We start from the raw sequence: 24,652 nt of genomic DNA, 5'->3' as shown, positions 1-24,652 counted from the left end.
AATAATACTGTTCATACAATTGATGTTCAGTCGTTAACCAGCAGAAAAGAATTGAGCTCTTCAACTTTGTTGTACCTATTCTTCCCCAAAAGTGATGCAGAGGCTAGTCACCTACACTAAAACAATAGAAGCGCTACACTGAATTTCATATTTAAGCTGCCAGGTGAGTTGAAACTATAGCTATGTAATTACTTGGTAAGTTACTTATACAAAATATGGATTATCATAAATATAAACAGAAAACAGTTCGGTCAAGCAAGTTTTTTTTTTTACTGCTAACTTGCCTACTGATTAATTACAGGTAAGGTTCATCCCAAATATCTATTATTAAGTAGAGTAGTTTAATCTGAACACTGAACATATTTACTTAGTTCTTACAGAGCTGGCCTGAAGGACTTTATTTTTATTTTGGTGTGGGCAAAAAAATTAGTTTTATTGTAACCCAACTTTGTACACTACAAGCAGACTGCTTAGCCTTTCATATGATCCCTAATGTTTTTAAAATGATTTGACCTCAACATATAGATTCCAGTGTTTACATAACGCATAGTTTCCAAGTATCACAGACATTTAACATCATGCATTCAATTTATCATCACAGATGTACAAGGAGGGATATAGAAAACATGCAACATTCTTATTCAGACCAAGGAATATATTAGTCATTAGTCTCGCACAACCAAACCAACAATTTGTGGACTAACTACACCTTACACAGTGGAACCTTGGTTTTCGTACATAATCCGTTCCAGAACCTCTCACGAAAATCTTCCCATAAGAAATAATGTAAATACAATTAATGCATTCCAGACCCCTAAAAATATTAACAAAAAATATATTTTATAGGGAATAAACAGTTTACATACAGAAAACAATGAGAAATAAATATAAATGGCTAATGAAATGAATAATGAATATTTAACATCACTCTTATCTTTGGAAAACACTTGTTAGTGTATGGTAGACAGAGAGGAGGGGAGAGGGAGGAGGAGAGGTTATTGTTTTGAAGGGGAATCTCCCTCCAGAAGGACTTCAGGTATCAAGGACCTATCTGGGGTCACTTCTCTTCGTTTTTTATTGGCACTAGGCCCAGCTTGAGAGTTTCTGGACCCCTGTCACATGACAAAACTGTCTAGAGACATTTGTTTCTGGCATTTCTTTAAAATTTGCCTAAAATTAAACACAATGTTGTCATTAAACATGTTAGAGGCATGGATTACAACTTCTTTGTTGGGATGATAATTCTCCACAAAATTTCTTCATCATTCCACTTTGCAAACATGTCCTCAATCCTTGATGAAGGCACATTATGTATGCCCATACGTATTCTGAATTTTTTAAATCAGCCTCTGCTGGCCTTAAATTCACTAACAGCAGCACTTGTAGGCATTTTCTCTCTGAGATTGGCACGCAACTTCCTCCAACAATTTGCTAAGAGTTCTTTGTTTAATTCTATTGTGTTTCTTGCCTTTTTTACAAAAGGGCTAGCACTTGGAACTTTCTTTGGCCCCATGAAAGCTTATTTAGCAGTTGCACCTGAATGAAAGAGCACAAAAAGCACAAAAACAATGAGCACAAAAGCAGAATGGGTCACGACAGAAGATGGGATGCTTTGTTTGGGCAATTAATACGGGGCCCGGCCACGCGCTGGGCCCCGGATGGAGCGTTTCAGAGTGTATGAAAACCAAGGAAACGTATGATAACCCGAGATAAAATTTTGTAGAAAAAAGTATCTACAAAAACCAAAATATGCGAAATGAGAGGCGTACAGAAACCGAAGTTTGACAGTATGTTACTGACCTAAATTCCAACTCCATCAATAGCCTAATAACTAAGAAACATTCACTCCTTACCTCCACCACCTGGAGAACCATTCAATGGCTGATCTTCTTTTATATTTATCTTCATCAGGATCTTTCCCCTCAATGGGTGGTCTTCTTTTATATTTATCCTCAGCATCTGCCTCAATATCATTGCCAAGGAGGAGTCGTGTGTCAGATGATGATGATTTTCTGGTAACACTGCTTCCTGATGGATGATGAACATCACCCCTATATTGTGATGTGAGAGGAGGATCTTCTGCAGCTGTTATACGAACAGCACTACTACTCACAGTTCCCGTACTGCTACTATTAGATGTGCTACTTGCACCTGAAAATATGAGAATTAAAGTTTATGCACAAATAAGACAAGATAAGAATGCAAGTTACTAATATTTAAATTTTGTTAGTGTAGCTGCTGCTCGTCCTCAAAGAAGTTACACTCTCATGGTCTGGTTGGGGCATAATAAGACAGACCAACCAATTACAAAGAATTCTCTTATAGTTGGTCTCAGCCAGAATAGTGCTTGTTGGCATAGTAATAGGATATAAAGGACTAAGGACAGGAGGGCTCTATCTCCTCTCCTACAATGACTGCCACGGCTCTCTCTACATTCCATTAGTACATATATGATAACAGCATATGTTGGCCATCCTCCTCATTACACTCTGGTTTGTTCATGAGTTCATTTATTCCCAGGTTGTGCTCCGGAAATCATGTTCAACTATGTATTTTTTAACATCATTACACTAATCAAGCTAAGTACTTAGTTTTAGGACCCAGTGAAAAGTCTTAGTTCCTTAAAATGTTAATGGGTAGGCTTATAATTGTTTAAATTTGGTTCCAGTAGGACTCTTGCAAGGCAAGAAGTTAAGAATATAATCTAGGCTACACTTTAATTGCTTTGCTGTTTTTTCTTTGACATACTGATAATTGGGATTAAGGTAATATTAGACAATTTTGTTTTTATAACTTATCATGCAACAACCTTTTTAACATTCATAGATAATTTGAGGTTACTGAAAAGGTAAATTGGGTTAGCCTTAATTCTTGTTTATGAAACAGTAGTGGTTGTAGCTCCCAATCGTGCTCAACTTACAAGCCTTGTTATTTACTATAGGCCAATATTTCCTTCGTAGTCTCTATAATCAAACTATAAATGGTATTTGTGATATCGACAGTTCCCAATATTTCTTAATATCTGAAATTCTTTTGAAGTGTTAAAGGGAATACATTCATGCAGATCTACTTCCATTGGGTATTTACTCTGCCGGTAGTGACATCACAGGTGATGAAAAATTTGTGACTTTTTCTTTATCCTGAGGAAATACAAAAGTATTTCATAATGTTGAGCTGTGCCAAACAATCTAAAATCTTTGATATATTGGTTCCTGTGTTGTTTCCTGTTCTTTATTACCAAACCCTATAGTTATTCAGCATACAGAAAAATTTGATCTGGGTTGTTGGGATTTATTTATTAGGTACTAAGCCATTTTGTCAACTCTCAATTTTTTTTGTAGGTCCTTTTAAGAAAAGAAATAGCTACGCTATCAATAAACAGGCTTTGACAAAGGAAAAAAACCTATTTTTGGTAACCATTGGGAGTCCTCAAACCAACCCACTTTCCCTGACGAAAAGGCATGGGACTGGGGTGAACATTTATCTTGTACAGACCTGGTGTAATGAGGAAGATGGCCTACATTTGCTGTTGTCACATTTTATGCGCGAGATGTAAATAGAGCTGAGGCATTCACTGTAGGAAAGACAATAGAGACTGCCTGTCCTGAGTTCTTTATATTCTATCACTGTGCTAACATATCACTGTGCTAACAAACACTATTCTGGCTGAGAACAACTATAAGAGAACTCTTTGTAATTAGTAGGTCCGTCTTGTGGAGCCCAGGGGGAGACCATGACCAAAAATGGTTTTTCCTATGTCAAAAATGACATTTAAAAAAAATAGTTTTGTATATAGTACTTAACCAGTAATTACATAGCTATAGTTTTCCATGCACAGCAGCTTAAGTTCAAATTTTGCGGGTAGCGATTTGATTGCTCAGTGTAGGTATACAGTGCTGGCCCCTAACGGCAACACAGTGGTACCTCAGGATACAAAATTAATCCGTTCAGAGGCGGCCTTCGTAACCTGAGTTTTTTGTATCTTGAACCGACGTATGGTACGTTGATAAAATTTTTTTTTTTTAAATTAGCGGAAAAATAGTTATAGGCCTACTAGGCGAAAACTTTTGAATCACGCGCCTTGGGGAATGCTGGGAGCTCACGGATCAAGCTGTTGTTTTGTTTACAATCGTTACGCAGGCGCGCAAGCGCGAATTTCTTTCTTCTCGCACTAAAAAGCATCAGCTACACATCTCAGAAATTATTTTGTCACTTTGACTTAATTTTTACACCATTTTATATTAGCTGTTACATAGAGTAGTATTATATATGAAAATGTGCGCAATTTCATGGAGAATACAACAAAAAACAACCCATCGTTGTAGCTTTTATCAGTTTTGAAATATTTTCATATAAATAACGATAAGTGCCAATATTTCAACTTTCGATCATCTCTGACTCTACCGAAATGGTCGAGAAACGCAATTGTAAGCTAAAACTTATATTCTAGTAATATTAAATCATTTACCTTTATTTTGCAACAAATTGGAAGTCTCTAGCACAATATTTTGATTTATGGTGAATTTATGAAAAAAAAACATTTTCCTTATGTCCGCGCTGTAACTCATCTGAAAAAAATCAGAAATTTTTTTGTCCGATTGTCGTAATGTTTGCACCATTTTAAATTAGCCATTACATAAAGTTTTATATATGAAAATGTGCGCAATTTCATGGAGAATACAACAAAAAACAACCCATGGTTGTAGCTTTTATCAGTTTTGAAATAATTTCATATAAATAACGATAAGTGCCAAAATTTCAACCTTCAGTCAACTCTGACTCGACTGAAATGGTAAAAAAACGCAATTGTAAGCTAAAACTATTATATTCTAGTAATATTCAATCATTTACCTTTATTTTGCAACAAATTGGAAGCCTCTAGCAAAATATTTTGATTTATGATGAATTTATGGAAAAAACATTTTCCTTACGTCCGCGCGGTAACTCTTCCGAAAAAATCATAAATTTTTTCGTCCGATTGTCATAATGTTTGCACCATTTTAAATTAGCCATTACATAAAGTTTTTATATATTAAAATGTGAGCAATTTCATGTTGAATACAACAAAAAACAACCCTTGGTTGTAGCTCTTATCAGTTTTGAAATATTTTCATATAAATAACGATAAATAGAAAAAATTCGACCTTCGGTCAACTTTAACTCGACCGAAATGGTAGAAAACTCCAATTGTAAGCTACAACACTTACAGCCTAGTAATATTCAATCAATTACCTTCATGTTGCAACAAATGGGAAGTCTCTAGCTCAATATTTCGATTTATGGTGAATTTTTGAAAACTGCTTTTTTTTACGTCCGCGCGTTACGAATTCATGCATCATATTGTGATAATATTTTCTCTGTGTTGCTTTGATTTTTTTACAATTTCTTATATACCAAAATAATTGCAATTTAGTGTACAATACAACGAAAAAATAATTAACTTATTAGCTTTAACCGTTTTGCTCACAGCCCAATTTCTATACAATTATATATGAAATTTTTTTCGCGCTGTCATATATTCCAATATTTATGTATGATAATGATTTTTTTTTTATTTCTGATGGTTGCATACTAAACTTCAGGCAATAACAAAAAAAGGAGCCAAAAAATGAACTCCTAATCTTGAAAATTAAGCATGCTGTGATTTAAAAAAAAAAAAAAAAAAAAAAAAAAGTTTTATTCCGCTTCGGCTCTTGCTTGTGAACGCCATCGGCATATAGGAGACACTTTCGGAAATATCAGCTCGGCGTTTAAGGGTTAACTCTTAGTGGTGTGTGGCAGTATAGGCAAGGGTGGCCTTCTACTTAGGGAGTAACTTTGCAGTGAGGGAAGTGCTCCGATGGCTAGCAAAGCATGATAGGTGCCTGCCCTTGCCATGCCCCAGCACCAATGTAAAAGCAGCCAGATGACACCCACACTGAAAGTCATGACCCATCCACCGAGAGTGGCTGTTCTGATATCCTTAGTTTCGTTTCAAAGTAGGCAAAAAGCACTCCACAACACAGTCTCAAAAATGAAGTCCATATAAAACAGATGACAATACGTTTAAACAGAGTTAGAGACGGAATTCCTGAAAAACTCCAACTAGACAGACAGCTCTCTATACTACTTCTGAGCTGGGGAGCACTACTGGATGCTTGAAGCAAGAGCTAGAGCCAGACTGTCGCTGGCGCCAGATGAGCTGGCAGACACTCAGAGCATGAGTTGCAAAGGAGCCGAGTGCCAGGCAAGTTAGGAGCTCAGGAGCTGGCTGACACTAGGAACATGAGTTGACACCAGAGGAGCTGGGCATCAGGAAAGTAGGAAATTGAGAGATATTGGGTGCTCCTGGATGTCAAGGACCATAACAATCCAAACGAAGACAAACAGATCTAGGTCTTGGACGGGACCGTGAATTTTCCTGCTCAGAGATTGTACTTCTACTATGTATGGCCAAAAAACCTCTCTGACCCTGCAGAGTAAGCCGTCAAGGTAACGGAAGACTTGGAAAGGGTGTTCTTTCCTTGAAAGAAAGAGAGTGGCCTCTTTAAAGAACCTGAACCACCCAAGATTCTGCCCTGTGACTCCAATCATCCCAAAATAGGTGCAGTCTGGCACCGACAGGAGAGTGAAGGACTGGACTCACTTGGAGGAAGACATGAAGACTTCTTAAATGACTTCGAAGAGGGCCAAAGGTTGGAGCGGGGTCTCACTTGAGGATGTGATTTTCCTCCTTGAAAGGGTTGTTGCAGAGGTGAAAAAACCTTGGCAGGAGCAGCAGAAGTTGCTGGGGGATGCTTGGTTGACTAAGTTAGGAAGTAATGCATCGACTTCTTGTGTAGGACAGACTGAACCTCCTTCACAGTGTCTTGAGGGAACAAATGCGACTTATCGAGGGGCGAAAACAACAGGGCCCTCTTCTGAGTAACTGTCACCCCCTTAGTAGTGAAAGAATACCAAAGTTCTTGCTTTTAGGGGATCCCCATAGTGAAAAGCGAGGCTAACTTGCCTGAACTGTCTCTAACCACCTTATAGGTGCATGAAAGAACTCCTAACCAGTCTGAAGAGAGGTCCCCAGAAAGTGCTGGGCAGTCCTTAGTCTTTCTGGTTAATGCACAAATTATCCAGTCTATGACACTGAATATTTCCAACACCTTAAAAAATATTCCTCGCGAATAGATCCAGCTCAGTCGAAGAGAGGAAAACCTTGGCTGAAGAAAAGGCAGCACAACGAGTTGCACTGACCAAGCCAGAGAAGTCCCCCTGGGAGGAGGAAGACTCTCAAGGAGGGAGCCTCCCTGGTGGAATAGAAGTTAGAACACGAAGAGGCAGGAGCGTTGTGATGATCTGATCTTCATCATCACCTGGAATGGAAAATAGACTTTAGGCTAAAGGCTAAACACTGGGACCTATGAGGTCATTCAGCACTGGAAAGGGAACTGAGAGTAGGTAGGTCTGAAAGGTGAAACAGGAGAGCCTTGCAATTGCACTATGACACAACTGTTAGGAGAGGGTTGATAGCAGGATGGTAGAAAGATATGAATGTAGGTACCATAAAAGGAATGAAAGGTGTTGCAATTAGGGGCCGAAGGGATGTTCCAAAGAACCTTTAGCTATGCCTACAGTGCACCCTAAGAGGTGCATTGATAGCACTAGCTCCTACCCAATCTTCCAAGTGGCAGAAAATAGGGGAGAGTGAAGGATCCCCTGGTGTCGGTGACGATGGACGAGGAGACAGTGGTACCAGGTGCCCAACAGCTGGTGCCAAACTACCAACAACTGGCGCCTGGTGAGGCATGGAAAGCTCCAGGTGAGGCATGGAAAGAGCCGAGCGAGTTAGTGCTAGGGGGCGTGGTGCCTCAGATGGCGGTGAGTGCCTGGATGGAGACTGGCACTCAAGAAAATTCACCCGATACGAGAGAGGTCCGAGAGCCTAGGCATCAACACCTGGCGCTCATCAGAATTGGTAAGATCCCAAGTCGACTGCCGAAAGTGAGCAGGAGGCAAGACAGTTTAACTGCAGGAGGGTTGAGGGCTATGCCCTGCATCCCTATACATACCTCTTGAAAGGCGGTTGAGAACTGTTGGTGACAGTAGAATGACTCTTCTGAGGCTGAGAGGCTGAGGAAAAATGCCACTGGTTCTTCCTATCCAGGAATAAACCATCTGAATTCGTCAACACTGGAGCATTAAATGAAACGCCTGTCTAGTGGCTGACTAACATTACACCTCTAAAAAGACACCTTGCCGACACCTGGGAAGAGAATACAGTACTAGACCCTGTTTTTCAAGGGGGATGGGTACCAGACCCCTCCCGAATAGCTAAAATCTGCAAATACTTAAAACGCTTCGAACTGAGTATTTTGATAGTTAAAACACAAAACAAATCTCTAAAAATGCTTATACCCGAGTTTTTTAAGTTTTATCACAAAAAGTGCATTTAGTCATGAAAATACAGTCATTTGTGAATATTTCTCAGTGAAAAATGCCACAAGTAGGTGAATTTTTCATGAATAATGGGTACACGTATACATGTACGATCTATAGGAAAATGCACGAATAGGAGAGCCCGCGAATAGCGGGGGAGGGCAACTGTTGTGGGGCAACCCCCTCAGACTCCTTTCAACTGCCAGTACGTTTTCTCCCCAGTGCGGAGGAGCAGGACAGTGACTTTAGGTCTAGAGATCTGAAAAGCCAGACAGCCACTCCTCACTACACATCCACCAAGACGCTTTTTCAGAGTCAGTCTGTCGACATCTAGGAACAGGCTATAGGTTCGACCAAGGGGGCAACTATAGGGGCAACCACCTTGGATTCCCTTCGACTGCCAGTATGTCTTCTCCCCGGTGTGGAAGAGCAGGATAGGACAGTGACTTAAGTCTAAGAATCTAGGGATCTGAGGGGCTAGATAGCCACCTCTTCCACCTAACATCCAGTAAGACGCCTTTCTAGTGGCTGTTTGTTGAACCTGGGACTGGTAACAACCTCCCTTGGACCTCAGGTATGTCTTCCTCCACAGTCGGGGGAGGGGGACGAGTAGCCACCTCCTACACGGCACAACACCTCACTGTTGTGTTACAGGGAGCCATATATGGGAGCAAATGAATAAGATAGGAGGGCCAGTAGTAGGAGAGAACTGGTGCCAGGTATATTTTTATGGCAATTTTTGGTATCTAGGTATAAAAACATGCATGAAATGTATGAACAACTTTAGCATTTCATAAATTCAGACATGAATGTACCGTATAAACTTGTGTAACACACGATCTTGCATATCATGCAACCCCCAAAAATTCACCCTAAAACGATGATTTGATTATGTATCTCAAGTAACATGCGAGTTCAATTTTCGAGACCAAATTAAAATATGCCAACCTCTTTTCCTCCTGTTTATCTATCCCATTTTCTAGTTAGGCTAACCCCTTTTCCTCCATCTCTTTATCTATCCCATCTTCTATTCAAGTTAAAAAGAGTAAAAGAGAAAGCTAAAAGTATCGTCAGTAATATTATACTAGTTGTGTAAATGCATACAGCCAGAAACAGCTGATTTGCTAAGAACAACTGAATCTGATAACTACAGTGGTTTGCTTGCATTTCAACCATCGTATGATAGTAAAAAATTACCGTAGTTATGTTACAAATGACGTTAAATACAATAGGACTGATATATTTTTACATTACTATATACTTATTTACTATGGAGAAAAGATCGGCGAGGGCATATACTGCTAAATTTAAGCTGCTAGTTGTAGCTGAACCTGAGGAAAGAATGTTCATCTGCTAACGACTATTATCGTGCATTGGCAAAATGGAAACTTCGGTATAGCACCATCAAACTTGACTGTAAACAAAATTTGAGAGAAGCATGTTTTAATAAATACTATTTGGCATGAAAGAACACATTTTACTGTGTTCACTCCGATAAATGATAAATATGTAAAGCTTGTAAGTATTCTGATGAAATCAAGAGAAAATATCAAATGCAATCTCTTGATTTTTTTATGCAATAAACATGCCCTCAGCATCTATTAATGAAAAAAATAACTAAATTTCACTCACAACGATATGAATTCAAGTATATTATGACTTGAAAACACTTCATATAACGTAAAATAACCTTGTCCCATATCGACAGAGTATCTCGAGATTCATTTGCACTAACTAGAAGCAAGTAAAAAAGCTCTGATTTTACTTCCTTAAAAAAAAAAAAAAAAAAAAAAAAAAAAAAAAAAAAAAACCTTTTAAAAAAAAAAAAAAAAAAAAAAAACAAAAAAAAAAAAAAAAAAAAAAAAAAAAAAAAAAAAAACTTACCTTGCAATCGTCTTCACTGATTTCCAAACCAAAACACTGATTGCTATATTTGTATTTTATAATACAACAATAGTAATATGAAAATACTAACAATATTATTGCATGCAGTGAAGTAAAGCATAATTTTTTAAAAGATCCATGGAAAAAATGCATATTCATTATGTTGTACCTTATCAAACAATACTAGTATGTAAATATTACATACGCTAACTTTATATCTCATGTTTGATGAGACCCCCTTAAAATTAGCTCCAAAATTAGGTCTTCAAAAGTTGCATGATACATGAGTATATACAGTATTTCAAGATAAACATAATTGTGTGAGTACCTTCTAAAATAAAAGATAAATTTATATAAAAAGTAATTTTCGCACTAAATTATCAAAGCAAATCCGACTCTAATATTGTAGAACAATTGCCTTTATTCTTAAATTAGTGATAACAGAAAAAAGAAATATTTACAAGTAATAGATTACTCAAAAAGAAATCATTACTAGAATTTTCAGGAATAAATCATAGTACAGTTTGGTCACGAATTATGCATGTTCGAATTGTGCGATTCCCCTTTTATGTGATCGCTAGTTCTCAAAAATAGATTTTCAGTATCTGCGAAGCTGTTCAAAGTCTGTGAGTCATGCACCGCAAAACGTATCAAATTTATTGTCTTTCCAAGTATTTCAGATGCGAGGGGGTTTGCTGGTATCTGAGAGAAGGGGTGGGGGGAATGCTTGGAGGAAAAAAACTATTATTCCTCCAAAGGGGAATTGCGAGAGAAAGTTTTCCTGCTCAGCCATTAGCTAAGACAGAAGGCTCTGCCTCACGCATTTGTGACGTCATAGCGCAGTGTGTATGAATGATCGGTATCATAATCATCTCCATACGTATTTTCAGATCTGCGAAGTGTATTCTGATCTGCATCATGTATGCCTCTGCCTAGAAGTCGAAGAGGAAGACCTATTTTCTCGAAATTAAAAAGCTAGCCCTTAAGTTAAAGACAAAGGAAGGAGCAACTTCCATTTTGGCAGCAGTCGAGAACTGAAATCTGTCACTGCTGAATGAAATAAGATTTTTTTATCTAGGTTAACTTGTTTTGATTAACTTCTGGCATTTGATCATTTATTTTTTTCTATTGTTGAAATAGGTTTTGATGAAAATGATATTGTAATGATACAATTAAGTTTGTTCATACTTACCTGGCAGATATATATATATAGCTGTATTTTCCGAAGTCCGACAGAAATTAAAAAACTTACGACACACGTAGTGGGAGTCAGGTGGTTAGTACCCATTCCCGCCGCTGGGAGGCGGGTATCAGGAATCATTCCCATTTTCTATTCATAATTTTATTTCCACTGTCTCCTGAGGGGAGGTGGGTGGGTACTTGATTATATATATCTGCCAGGTAAGTATGAACAAACTTAATTGTATCATTACAATATCATTTTGTTCATGAAACTTACCTGTCAGATATATATATAGCTGAATCCCACCTTTGGTGGTGGGAGTAGACAGAATAGAAGATTTTAGGAAACATATATATGCAGATAAATGATATCTTGATTCCTTACCTGTTAGCATAGCTGACTTCGTGGTTACTGCCGCGTAAGTCTGCTTGTGCTACTAGAGTTGCCAGCGAGGTAGAGACCTATATAGCTGGTGCACTCCAGATGATCTGTCAACGGGGGCGTGACCACGATGTGACTAGACCATTGACCATACAATGAGGGCAACGAAGTAAAAAACCACCTGGCCTAGTCTACCAAAGGTATTCCACTAAACTAGACTAAAGAAGGGAGATCCGCCTCGGGCGGTCAACCCCACAACCAAAAAACACACACAATTAAAAGCTCACCTAACCACTAAAGGAAAGGATGAGTGCTACCTCCTGCCCCCAAAACAGTGTCTGCAGCGACATATGGTCCAAGCGACGAACAATGTTCGTATGTCGCTTTCACCTCCCGCAGGTAGTGTGAAGCGAACACCGAGTTGCTCCGCCAATATGTGGCACTCAAAATGTCACTGAGTGCCATATTTCTGTGAAAGGCTATCGAGGTCGAAATAGCCCTCACCTCGTGGGCATCACTTTTAAAAGCTTCATGGTCACTATCACTACATGTGGAATGAGCTTCCTTAATGGTGTCTCTCAAGAAGAAAGAAAGCGCGTTCTTTGACATGGGAAGATCAGGCTTCTTAACAGAGCACCACAAGTTGCCCGAAGGTCCTCTACAGTCCTTCGTTCTGTCTAAATAGAATTTGAGAGCCCTGACAGGGCACAGGACTCTCTCTGGCTCATTACCCACGATCTCTGTCAAACCCGTGATTTCAAATGTCTTGGGCCAAGGGTTGGACGGGTTTTCGTTCTTTGCTAAGAACATAGGGCTTAAAGAACAAACAGCATCAGAGTTCTTAAACCCAACATGCTTGCTTATAGCCTGGATCTCACTAACTCTCTTCGCCGTCGCCAGAGCAGTTAGAAAAAGTGTCTTCCTTGTAAGGTTTCTAAGCGAAGCTAAGTTGAGAGGTTCAAAATTACTGGACATCAAAAACTTTAGAACAATGTCTAAGTTCCAAGAAGGAACTCTTGGTTGAGGTACCTTCGAAGTCTCGAAAGACTTCAGAAGATCATGAAGGTCTCTGTTATTGGCTAAGTCCAGTCCTCTATGCCTAAAGACTACAGAAAGCACACTTCTGTAGCCTTTTATCGTAGGCACCGCTAAGCGAACTTCATTCCTCAAGTAGAGAAGGAAGTCTGCGATCTGGCTCACAGAGGTAGAGGTGGAGGAAATGCCTTTCTTCCTGCACCAGCTCCGGAAAACAGCCCACTTGGATTGGTATACGGCAATAGAAGAAGGTCTCCTTGCCGTTGCGATTGCTTTCGCCACAGGTCTTGAAAAACCCCTCGCTCTGGCCAACTTCTGGATAGTCTGAACGCAGTCAGACTCAGAGCGGGGAGGTTTTTGTGATACCTCTCGAAGTGGGGCTGTTTGAGTAGATCTATCCTTGGAGGCAGAGTCCTCGGAAAGTCTACTAGAAAAGACATGACCTCTGTGAACCAGTCGGTCGCTGGCCAGAAGGGGGCGATGAGAGTCATCCTCGTTCCCTCTGATGCCGCGAATTTCCTTATTACTTCCCCTAGGACCTTGAACGGGGGAAAGGCATATACGTCTAGTCCCGTCCAGTCCCAAAGAAGGGCGTCTACTGCTACTGCTCCTGGGTCTAGAACTGGTGAGCAGTACAGCGGGAGTCTCGTTGTCCTGGAAGTTGCGAAGATGTCTACGAGGAGGACATCCCCATAACTTCCACAACCTCTGGCATACTTCCTGATGAAGGGTCCACTCCGTCGGCAGAAGTTGACCTTGTCGACTGAGCAGATCTGCACGGACGTTTTCTACCCGATATGAATCTGGTCAGGATAGAGACGTCGTGTGCCTTCGCCCATAACAGGATCTCCTTTGCAAGGAAGAACAGGGATCGAGAGTGGGTTCCTCCCTGTTTCTTGAGGTATGCCAGGGCTGTGGTGTTGTCCGAGTTGATCTGCACCACATTGCCGGAGACTTCGTTCTGAAAGAACTGGAGCGCCAGATGAACTGCTGCCAGCTCCTTGAGGTTTATGTGCCAGGACACCTGTTCCCCTCTCCAGGTGCCTGACACTTCCTCCCCCCCCAGTGTTGCTCCCCACCCCACCCGCGGAAGACGCGTCGGAAAACAACACTAGGTCGGGGTTCTGAAGCTTGAGGGAAAGACCCTCTGCGAGCTTCAAAGGGTCGGTCCACCATCTTAGATGTTCCTTTACCTCTTCTGATAACACCAGAATCGAATCCAAAGTGTTTTGTGCTTCAATTGTCCGCAAGGAAGAATTGAAGAGGTCTGAGGTGCAACCTCCCTAGGGAAACAAACTTCTCCAGTGAGGAAATGGTCCCCAGCAGACTCATCCATTCCCTCACCGAGCATGATTCCTTCCCCAGAAAGGTTGACACTTTGCTTAGGCAATCTAGTTGTCGCCCTGGGACGGAGGAAAAGCCCGAAAAGCCACTGAGTCCATCTGAATCCCCAGATAGACTAAAGACTGAGAAGGGGTCAGATGTGACTTTTCGAGGTTCACCAGAAGTCCCAGGGACTTCGTTAACGACAAGGTCGTGTGAAGGTCCTCCAGACACCGGTCTTTCGAGGAGGCTCGTACGAGCCAGTCGTCCAGGTAGAGAGAGATCCTGACTTTGGAAAGATGAAGCCACCTCGCAATGTTCTTCATCAGTAGGGTGAATACCATGGGAGCAGTGCTGAGGCCAAAGCAGCAGAGCCCTGAATTGAAACACTTTTCCTTTCAGGACAAACCGCAGGTATTTCCTGGACTGGGGGTGGATGGGGACGTGGAAATACGCGTCCTGGAGATCTAGTGAAGCCATCCAATCCCCCGGTCTTAAGGCTCCCATCACTGACTGAGGTGTCTCCATCTTGAACCTCTGCTTGATGACAAAGAGGTTCAGGTTGCTGACATCGAGTACCGGTCGCCATTCCCCCGACTGCTTTGGCACCAGGAACAGTCTGTTGTAAAATCCGGGGGAATTCAGGTCGGAGACCTGTTCTACGGCGTGTTTCACGATCATCTGATCTAACAGATCGTAAAGCACTTGTTGCTTTTCTCCCCGATAAGAAGGAGACATGTCCCTGGGTGTCGTAGACAGCGGGGGTGGTTTCAGGAACGGGATCCGGTAACCCTTCTTTAAGATGTCCAAGGACCATTTGTCCGCACCTCTCTCTTCCCAGGCTTGCGCAAAAAGCTGAAGCCTGGCTCCAACCGGTGACTGAAGGACTTCTGCTTCACTTCTTGTTCTTGGCAAGCGCAGTGGCTCTGCCTCTGGAAGTGCCTCTTCCTCGAGGGGCTGGTCTCGAGGAAGAACTACCTCGAAAGGGCTTCGATTTCTTGAGAATCGAAACTCCCGAGGACGAAGGAACCGCAGGTCTCCTTGAAGATTGTGCGAGGAGATCTTGCGTGGCCTTCTCCTGTAGGCTGGTAGCAATGTCTTTTACCATAGCCTGGGGAAAGAGATGATCCGAAAAAGGAGCGAAGAGCAAATCTGCTTTTTGTGACGGAGAGACAGATTTAGCTGTAAAATTGCAAAACAGGGATCTCTTCTTCAAGAGCCCTGTGCAAAAGTGAGCTGTAAGCTCCTCCGAACCATCTCTGACGGCCTTGTCCATACACGACATTACGCTGGACAGCTCCCCCAGACTAATCGAGTCGGAACTCCTAGACTTGGCATCCAGAACTCCCAAACACCAATCTAGAAAGTTGAAGACCTCTAACGTCCGAAAGAGGCCTTTAAGGTGGTAGTCCATTTCCGTAGTAGACCAGGAAACTTTCGAAGAGGACAGGTGAGACCTCCTCGAGGCATCCACAATGCTAGCGAAGTCTCCTTGAGCTGACGAGGGAAGTTTAAGTACCTACGTCTTTCTCCCGTTTCATACCAAATGCCAGCCTTCCCACTAAGTCTCGAAGGTGGCAGGGCAAAAGAAGTCTTTCCCTGAGACTTCCTTTTCTCCATCCAGTCATGGACCTTACGAAGAGCCCTCTTAGTTGAAAGGGACTTCTTCATTCTGACAAATGCCGAGACCTTGTTGATCTTGGAAGAAGAAAGTTGTGAAGGAGGAGAGCGAGGAGCTTCTGGGTGAAACGTATCTCCAAACTCTGATTGAAGAAGGCGGGTCAATACCTGGTAGTCGGAAGAGACTGCCGCCAAAGGTTTCTCATCATCCACTTCAACCGAAGCGTCGCTAACCTCTGCTTCCGACACAGGTGAAGTTGGAGGAAATAAGGCTGGACTAAGACTATCTGGTCTAAGTTTCCAAGAGGCGCGTTGCTGTGAAGTGGAAGGCAAAGCTGACTCCTTAATAGAAACTCCGGTCGTATCTCTAAGACCCGAAGTAACTTGCAAAGTCTCATCAAAAACAGGTGGGAGACGACGAAAATCCACATCTTCGTCCACCCGAGCGTCCGCTGGCGCACACCTGGCGTCCGCTGGCGCACACCTGGCGTCCACTGGCGCACGCCTGGCTGCTGCAACTAGCGCGGGATTGGCGTCCACTCGCGCGCTGCTGGCGTCCGCTGGCGCACGCTTGGCGTCCACTGGCGTGCGAATGACATTTACTAAAGCGCGCTTAACATCTCGCGCGCGCTCTGCTTCAGCTGGTGCACTCTTAGATGCCACTGGCGTTCGCTTGGCTTCCGACCGAGCGTCAGGATTGTGAACTTGCACCGAAGCGTTCACGCAAGTATCGAGCTCTCGCACCGCAAGCTTACGAGCGGGTAATACCGCTTCATGCGCAGAGCGAGCAAAATCCTCTTCACGTCCTCCAGAGAGCCGCTGGGGAGTCGCACGAACTCTAGCAGGCGAAGAAAGTGGAGAGATAGACGAGCGAGGAGAGGGAGAGGGAGACCTTCTAGATCTCTTCACAGGCAGACGGTCATCCTTTCTCCTGGGACGTGGTTGCGTCCCTTTCTTAGCAAGAGCATCAGCAAGTTGTTGCTGCAAAGAGCGCAGGATCTTCTCAGTAGGAGAGGATTCCTTGTCAGGTGACGGGCTGATCCTGTGAGAAGACGAGGGGCGAGGGGACGCCTTCTTCCTTCTCCCAGAAACTGCCGTAGCACGCGCTCGAGAGCGACTGGGGCGCTCACCAAAGTCATCATCCGATGACTCCTTACGCTTCTTCTGTGGCGGGAAGGCTGCGAACACACTCAGGCGATGATCGCCTCTCGAGAGCCAAAACTGGACGTGAAGCGTCACGATCACCAACGCTCCTTTTCAGCGGGCGTGAAACAGAATGAGAGCTCCACCCCTTGTGCGGGGAGGAAGCCTCTGAAGAAGAGAAACACTCTTTCAGGAGACGTGCACGTGCACGCTCCTTGGCAGTCTGTGTAACGTCAACAGATACTGCCGAAGGCACGTCAGATCGGTGGGCGTTCCCCGTAACCCTCCTGCGGCTTTCGACATGCCCTCTCCCTGAAACCTGGGAGTCCGGCAGCGGTCTAGGCCTAGAGGCGAAATGGGGCCGATCTGACGCACCCTCCACCAACGAAAGAGCACTGTCACTGCACTTTGCACCTTCACTTTTGCCTTCTAAGGCGAGCACTTTAGATTCTAAATTACGAATCGACTCTAAGATAAGTGTAAGGGTATTACCCTCCACAGACACTGTTTCAGGGCCCGAAGGCAACACTACAGGGTTAGGAGTAGTGATTAAAGGAGGGTTAGTAGGAGAAACATGAACTTCCTGACGTTTACCTGAAACGCTCCTAGAGGAAGACCTCCTTAACCTATCCTGTTCAAGCTTACGCAGATAGGACTCATACGCTCTCCATCCAGAATCAGAAAGACACTCACATTCCTTGCAGCGACTTTCATACATACAATCATGCTCTCTGCAACTCTTACACAAAGTATGAGGGTCTACTGATGCTTTCAGTAGCCTACCTCGACAATCACTCTTGGTACAAAACCTGGCGCTAGCCGAACTAGAACCAGACATCTTATTTAAAGAGAAATCAAGCCAAAATCAATCAAATCCACAATTAACGTGTGCCTAGCCACCGATCCAAAAGTCAAGATACCAAAAAATCAAAAAGGGGTACTTATAGTAGCCAAGTTTCCTAAATTCAAGACGGAGGTGCTGAAAACTGTGTTTACAACACCGGCGACAGAAAAATTATGAATAGAAAATGGGAATGATTCCTGATACCTGCCTCCCAGCGGCGGGAATGGGCACTAACCACCTGACTCCCACTACGTGTGTCGTAAGTTTTTTAATATCTGTCGGACTTCGGAAAATACAGCTATATATATATCTGACAGGTAAGTTTCATGAACAAAATGACTAGTAAAGGGATTGAGAGAGAGAGAGAGAGAGAGAGAGAGAGAGAGAGAGAGAGAGAGAGAGAGAGAGAGAGAGAGAGAGAGAGAGAATCGTTCGATCTAAACTTTTCAAGAAACTGTCATTTCATGTTGAATTTCGAATTTTTATCATTTCTTTTTAAGAAATTGTAATTTCTTATCAAATTTTGAATTTTCATCAGTTCTTTTTTTATCGTAGTATAAATTTATATGAAAATGATTACATAGTGAACGTGCTGGACAAAGAAATAGACAGGTGCTCATAACCAAGTTTGTTAGGCCTAATGGGAGTGAAGACACGCATGATCCGCCAGTACCAGAAATGGTTCACAAAGCCTTCCTTCTGCTGAAGAACTCTTCATGGAGGATGAGATAGAGAAGTTTGAAGGTTTTTTTGGCAGAGGATAGGTAGAGGAAATTCCATCCAATACGTTTTTTTAAAGGAAATGACTATTGTACTTGCACCCAATGGTGGCATTGTTTACGTGTGGGAGGTTTCACCATCCTGTGTGTAATTTTAAACTTTTTCAAGTTATTAAAACCTTTTTAATGTTTTACTTATCCACAAGAACAATTTCATATTAGAAAAAATTACAGTATAGTACATTGAAAATACTGAAAATGGGTAGTATAAAAAAGTTTGACTGGGTAAGTTGCCGTTTGCTTTGGCCCTAATGGAATTATTCCCATAAGGTATGTTTCGAAATATGTGAATTTCCAATTCTGCGAGGCCGTCGATCGACCAAATTCTCGCATAATTGGGGACCGTACTGTATATTCGAATCCAATAACCAATTACGCGCATCACTAGATGAGGCAAGTGGCCTGTGCTCCACTCTACACCGCCATGCGGCTGGAGACTAGGAACTAAAGATGTGGAACATTCACAATTGTGTGACACCAGGAAAATACATCCTTACACCAGGGCCATTCAAACCTTCTCTGTAACATTCCAAAGTACTGCCGAAGCAAGAGCTGGTACTTGATACTCGACTGACGAGAACTTTTCCACCTAAAGCCCACCACAGCCAAATAACACCATTCTCCCCTTACTACGTTCCAACCCATAAACTTTTCAGTTCTCTGCAAAGGAAAGTGATGAGTATCCCAGCTTGGTGAACTAAACAAATTACAAAAGTTTCAGCTTAATTGTAAACATCTGACCAGATAGAATGTTGTAACATTCAAGAATTACTCTAAGGTAATTATTTACCAGCTACTTACTAATAGCCAATGGCTGGTAAATAAATCCTAAAAGCAAAAGTTTGGCCAAAAGGAATGATGTAACATCAAGAATTACTTTAAAGGCAATTATTAACCAGCGACTTGCATGTAGCCTAAGCCCAGTAAGTAAATCATATAGTATGTGAAAGTTTTGGCCTAAAAGGACGGTGTAACATTCAAGAATTACTTGTAGGTAATTATTTACCAGCGGATTGCGAACTGCCTATGCCCAGTAAATAAATCATGAATGCAAAAGATTTTGGCCTAATGGAATGACATTAGTATATTCAAGAAACTACTTTTAAGGCACTTATTAAATGGCAACTTGCATGTAGCCTAAGCCTGGCAAGAAAATCATTAATGCAAAAGTCTGGGCCTAAAAGGATGGTGTAACATTTGAATTATTATTTTTAAGACAAAAATATTCCTGGTGACTGCAAGTAGCCAGCTTGTTGATAATCTGAATTAAAGTAATAACAAAAAACCAAAGACAAGACTCATCCATCTCGAAGGCCATGAAACATTCTGGTGGTTGTGTAATATGTACAGGCAGTCCCCCGGTTATCGATGGACTCGATTAATGGTGATCAGGTTTTATGGCGCTTGTCTAGCGCCATAAAGTTGGCGATTTATGGCGCCATAACAGGCCAAGTTTCGGTTATTGGCACCCTTAACCAAAACTTGGCGCCATAAGTGCCATTAATCACCAAGTTTCGATTAATGGCGGTTTTTGTTTATCAGCACCCTGCTGAGAATGGAACCCCTGTTAATAACCAGGAACTGCCTGTACTACCATAATCCGGGGATATAACCAGAAACTAAGAAAAGGCTGCTGTAAGCACTTGCTGTCTAGTTGAGAATGGCAGAAAACAGAATGAGGTGTTACCCAAGTCATTCCTAATACTATTGCTGTTACGGGCAGCACTGTACACCTACACTGAGCAATCAAAGCACTAGAGGCAAAATTTGAATTTAGGCTGCCATGTGTGGAAAACTATAGCTATGGAATTACTGGGTAAGTCACTTAAACAAACCCTGTTTTATAAAGTGGTTAATTCAACTAAAATTTAGAAATGAAACAACAGTGGAAACAATAACAATAGTAATATGTAACACTGATACACAGTATCACAATGTTAATAATTAAAGTCAAATGGAAGATTATTGATGGAACCTCACATAAACATTGGGAATAAGTTATAATATAAAAGAAAGACCTATGCTAGTGATCGTTACATTGTACTTTACTAAAATACGATATTAACATACATACTTTTTGCAAAGCTAAACATCGTACCTATACTGACTAAAAACAAAGTCCTTTAAATTAATAGGGAAAATTACCACTCATGTAATTTACATTTGAGGAGTATCAGCATAGATTTCTTATGTTCATCTATTTCCAACATGTATGCTGTATTTATCTTAGCTGGTAGTACATTTAAACAATTTCATTTGCTTGCACTTTACAGTAACAGGTTAAGGACCTATTATATTTTCCTCTTCTTAAATAATTTTATTTTATTATACATAATACACATGAAATTAACTTTTGAAACCCTCAAGATCATTTTATTTTTCACCGCTGTATCATTTAAGCTAAATATTTTCCCAAGCCCAGAGAGAGAGAGAGAGAGAGAGAGAGAGAGAGAGAGAGAGAGAGAGAGAGAGAGAGAGAGAGAGAGATTTACCTGTCTGAATTCGTGAATGTGATTCAGTATGTGATACGGGGGAAGGAACTTCATTATGTAAGACTGCCAATGTCGAAGATGAATTTTGCTTGACAACTTCCTCAGGGGAGATAATGCCATTTACAGCAGGTAATTCCTTGGCATCTGTTGAGTCCTTAGTATCTTCAATCTGAAAGGAATTATATTAGATTTACATTAATCAGCACTTGAAAATATACTTAAGATGGAAATGATCACAAAAAAAAGTCATGTTTCATATATCCACACCTCCTATTTCATTTACAGTACAATGCTTGACCAGGCACAATGTTAACCAGGGATGGAATCATCAATGAAAAGGTCTTACCCAAGAATATATTTAACCTGAGGAAACTTTCTTATTCATGGTATGACTTGTCATTAGCTTACTTGGCATGTTGGAACAGCTGCAGGAAAAAACCAATTGAAAGGGCTGAGAATAGGTGACTGTTGTAAAATTAACATTTGTATTCACAGGCTTTTCCTATTGTATTAGGTCCTGATGGGTTTGTACTTCCTGTGATACTTCCTTCTATTGATAGGAGGTTCGGGATAACACAGCTCCTCGATGCTGCCATACGAAGGTCAAGTGGCTCCTCGGTATACAAATTTAATTCATTTCCAAATTACAATTTGTATACGGTAATACCCTGAACTTATGCTAGGTTAGGTTCCAGACGCCCTCGTGCAAGGGGAATTTTTGTGTAAGTTTGGCACAGCCTCTATAAATGCTAATATATGCTTACTTCTAAAATTTGAACACTAAATATGACCCTAATCAAGCTTCCTAAGTACTAGGCTAACTTTCAAGTAAAATTAAAGTTAGTGTCATTTCATTTAAAAGTTAGCTTAATACATTACCCTTAAAAATAGAAATAAATGGTTGGTAAAAATATGATAGTTTGTGAAGATTAAAGTACTATTCCTCTCTTCTTTGCTCCTTCCAAATGATCTATTCTTAGAAGTCTTCTCAACCTCGTTTTTAATAAATTCTTTATTCTGCCTCTTTCTCTTTGTTCTGAAATTCCTTTTCATGAACAAACAGCGCTTTTTATTTGGACTATTATAACTTTTAGTTGTGACTATTGTTTTAGAACGGTGCATTTACAGTTCTACATGGTAAAGGTAAAATTAGACATTTAAAATTATCTACTGCTAATTATGAGAGAGAGAGAGAGAGAGAGAGAGAGAGAGAGAGAGAGAGAGAGAGAGAGAGAGAGAGAGAGAGAGAGAGAGAGAGAGAGAGAGAGTTACATAAAAATAATTGACTTGCTAATGGCAGCACTCCCCCACCTGTCACATTAACTTGACATATTTGACAGCTCTGGCTTCGAGCTTCTCTTTAAGTTAAGGACAAGACGAGGGAAACGATATTTTCATATGCATTTCGTAATTACAGTTTTATTATAAGTATTATAAGTGTTATTATTATTATTATTATATTAATAACATAATTAAAAGAGTGAAATGGAAAGGTAATTTTGTTTTTTTAAAATGCAATTATACACAAATTTAGTAATTACAGTTATATTATTAGTATTATTATAATTACTATCATTTAATCTAATGATTACTTAAAAATATTAATAAACATACACACATTTACCATTCTCTCTTCTCAGAGATGAGAGGAGAGAGAGAGATGAGAGATGAGAGTCGATGAGAGAGGACGGAGAGAGAGAGATGAGAGCGGAGAGAGAGAGAGGAGAGAGAGAGAGAGAGAGAATTTTTATTTAATGTTATTTACTTTACATATAAAAGCTTGAAAACCTATAAATTACATAAAAAATGACACACTTTTGCAGGGTTTCTCGAGGATACGAAAACCTTGTGTTTGCAACTCGCTCATAATAATTAGTTAGGTTCCAATGAAAAGTTGGTGCTACAGTGAATTTGTGCAACTCGAATCGTGTAAGATTGAGGTATTACTTTGTATGTAATTGCTTGGAAAGTATATGTAAAATCTTTTTTTATCATAAAAGTGTCATATTGTGCATGCACTTGAAATAATTGTATTAAAGTGGGTACAATTGGTGGATTTTGGAGTATGGACAAATAACATAATTGAATTCCCATTACTCCTTACGGGAATATTCGGATCAATATATGAACATTCCAATACGTACTGGGAACTGGTGGCGCAGCATCGACGTCAAGCATGACATCCACCAAGCACCAGTGTAAATAGGGAGTTATTATGAGAAAATTGTCTGTATGGATAGTTTCACCCACAATGGAAACCACCACTACCCATTGGAACCAGAAAGTAAATTTATTTAGCAGACCTCTATCAATGGTTGCACTAGAGACAATGATGGAGAGGACCAAGGAGTTTAATGCTTGCAACGTACAGACCTCAGCTGAGTTTAATATGATCCACACTCAAAACAAGTAGTATGTGGATACTATTGAAATATTCTTTGTCTGTATGGACAATAAAATCATAAACATCCATAGATAACAATCCTCCTACTATTTGCAGGCAACGGACACACAAAAAACTTGAACAATTGTGGAAGTACACGCTCAATTCCTCCTTCCTCCAAGATGGGACTGCTTGATATGGAAATATGCCCTATAATAACTAGAGCTACTTCTAGATAGCAAGCAACCAGCTGATTGGTACAGTCGGATAAAAGATATTAACTTGATTATTTCAAAAGAAATAAAATTACCTGATAAAGAAAAAAAGTTAATGAACAAACTACAACGTGATTCATAGTTTTATATGTGATTTTTTAAAGATTATATAAGAGGCTGTATCAGAGGGAAATTACATAATATCATCATACATTTGTGTTTGGCTCTAAAGACTGACATAGGAAATGGAGGTGGAGGGATGGGGTGGGGGGGGGGGGGTGTCAGGAAGAGGGAGGAGTTGTTTGGAAGGTAGAGACGAGGAACTATGAAAGCATGTATAGTTTCATTAATGATTTTCTCCTATTCCTAAACCTTTTGAAGCTAGTTCAGTTTTCCCATTAAAACAGTAAATAATGTTGCTACGACGACTGAAAATAAATATCGATACATTTCTGCAAAATCACATTGATAAACAAACCTATTCCTATACATGAAATAAGAGAGAGAGAGAGAGAGGAGAGAGAGAGAGAGAGAGAGAGAGAGAGAGAGAGAGAGAGAGAGAGAGAGACGAGAGAGAGAGAGAGAGTAGAATTTACATAGAAGTTCAAATGTATGATTGGATGTAAGGGTGCCTCTGATTGGCTTATTGCGATTGAGGCATTCACAATATTAAGAGACCCCAGAGCTCCAAGTCGCAATTTTTTTTTTTTTTTGCTCTAAAGTCTTCTAAAAAATTGTACTTTACCCATGGAAAAGCGTATATTTGCATATGTAGACTCCAAAGTGGTAGAAAATCCCATTATCTAACAAGGGTGGTGATATGCATGTTTGAAAATGCCAATTTACAAAAGCGTTTTCTCACGATTTTTTTTCTTTCTAATCAGCCCCTGGAGACCCTTAATATTGTGAACGCCTCAATTATTATAGGTATTAATTCGTCTATTGACATATGGAATGAGGCTCA

General features: G+C 40.7%; 1 protein-coding gene across 3 annotated transcripts in view; it reads right to left on the bottom strand.

Moving 5' to 3' along the window:
* LOC135201374 (zinc finger protein-like 1) overlaps positions 1 to 24,652 on the bottom strand; it is a 227,777-nt gene that overhangs the window by 62,030 nt on the left and 141,095 nt on the right. For all 3 annotated transcript variants that reach the window (XR_010311519.1, XM_064230223.1, XM_064230222.1), the window contains exons 4-5: positions 21,091 to 21,259; positions 1,854 to 2,151 (exon numbers count right to left, since the gene is read on the bottom strand). Coding sequence is in view for 2 of the 3 variants with exons in the window: in XM_064230223.1 (XP_064086293.1) it covers positions 1,854 to 2,151; positions 21,091 to 21,259 (467 nt within the window). In the remaining variant the exon portion in view is untranslated. The remainder of the gene's footprint in view (positions 1 to 1,853; positions 2,152 to 21,090; positions 21,260 to 24,652) is intronic.

Source organism: Macrobrachium nipponense, chromosome 28, assembly GCF_015104395.2.
Source record: "Macrobrachium nipponense isolate FS-2020 chromosome 28, ASM1510439v2, whole genome shotgun sequence".
Taxonomy (NCBI): domain Eukaryota; kingdom Metazoa; phylum Arthropoda; class Malacostraca; order Decapoda; family Palaemonidae; genus Macrobrachium; species Macrobrachium nipponense.
This window is presented reverse-complemented; position numbering and strand designations above follow the sequence as displayed.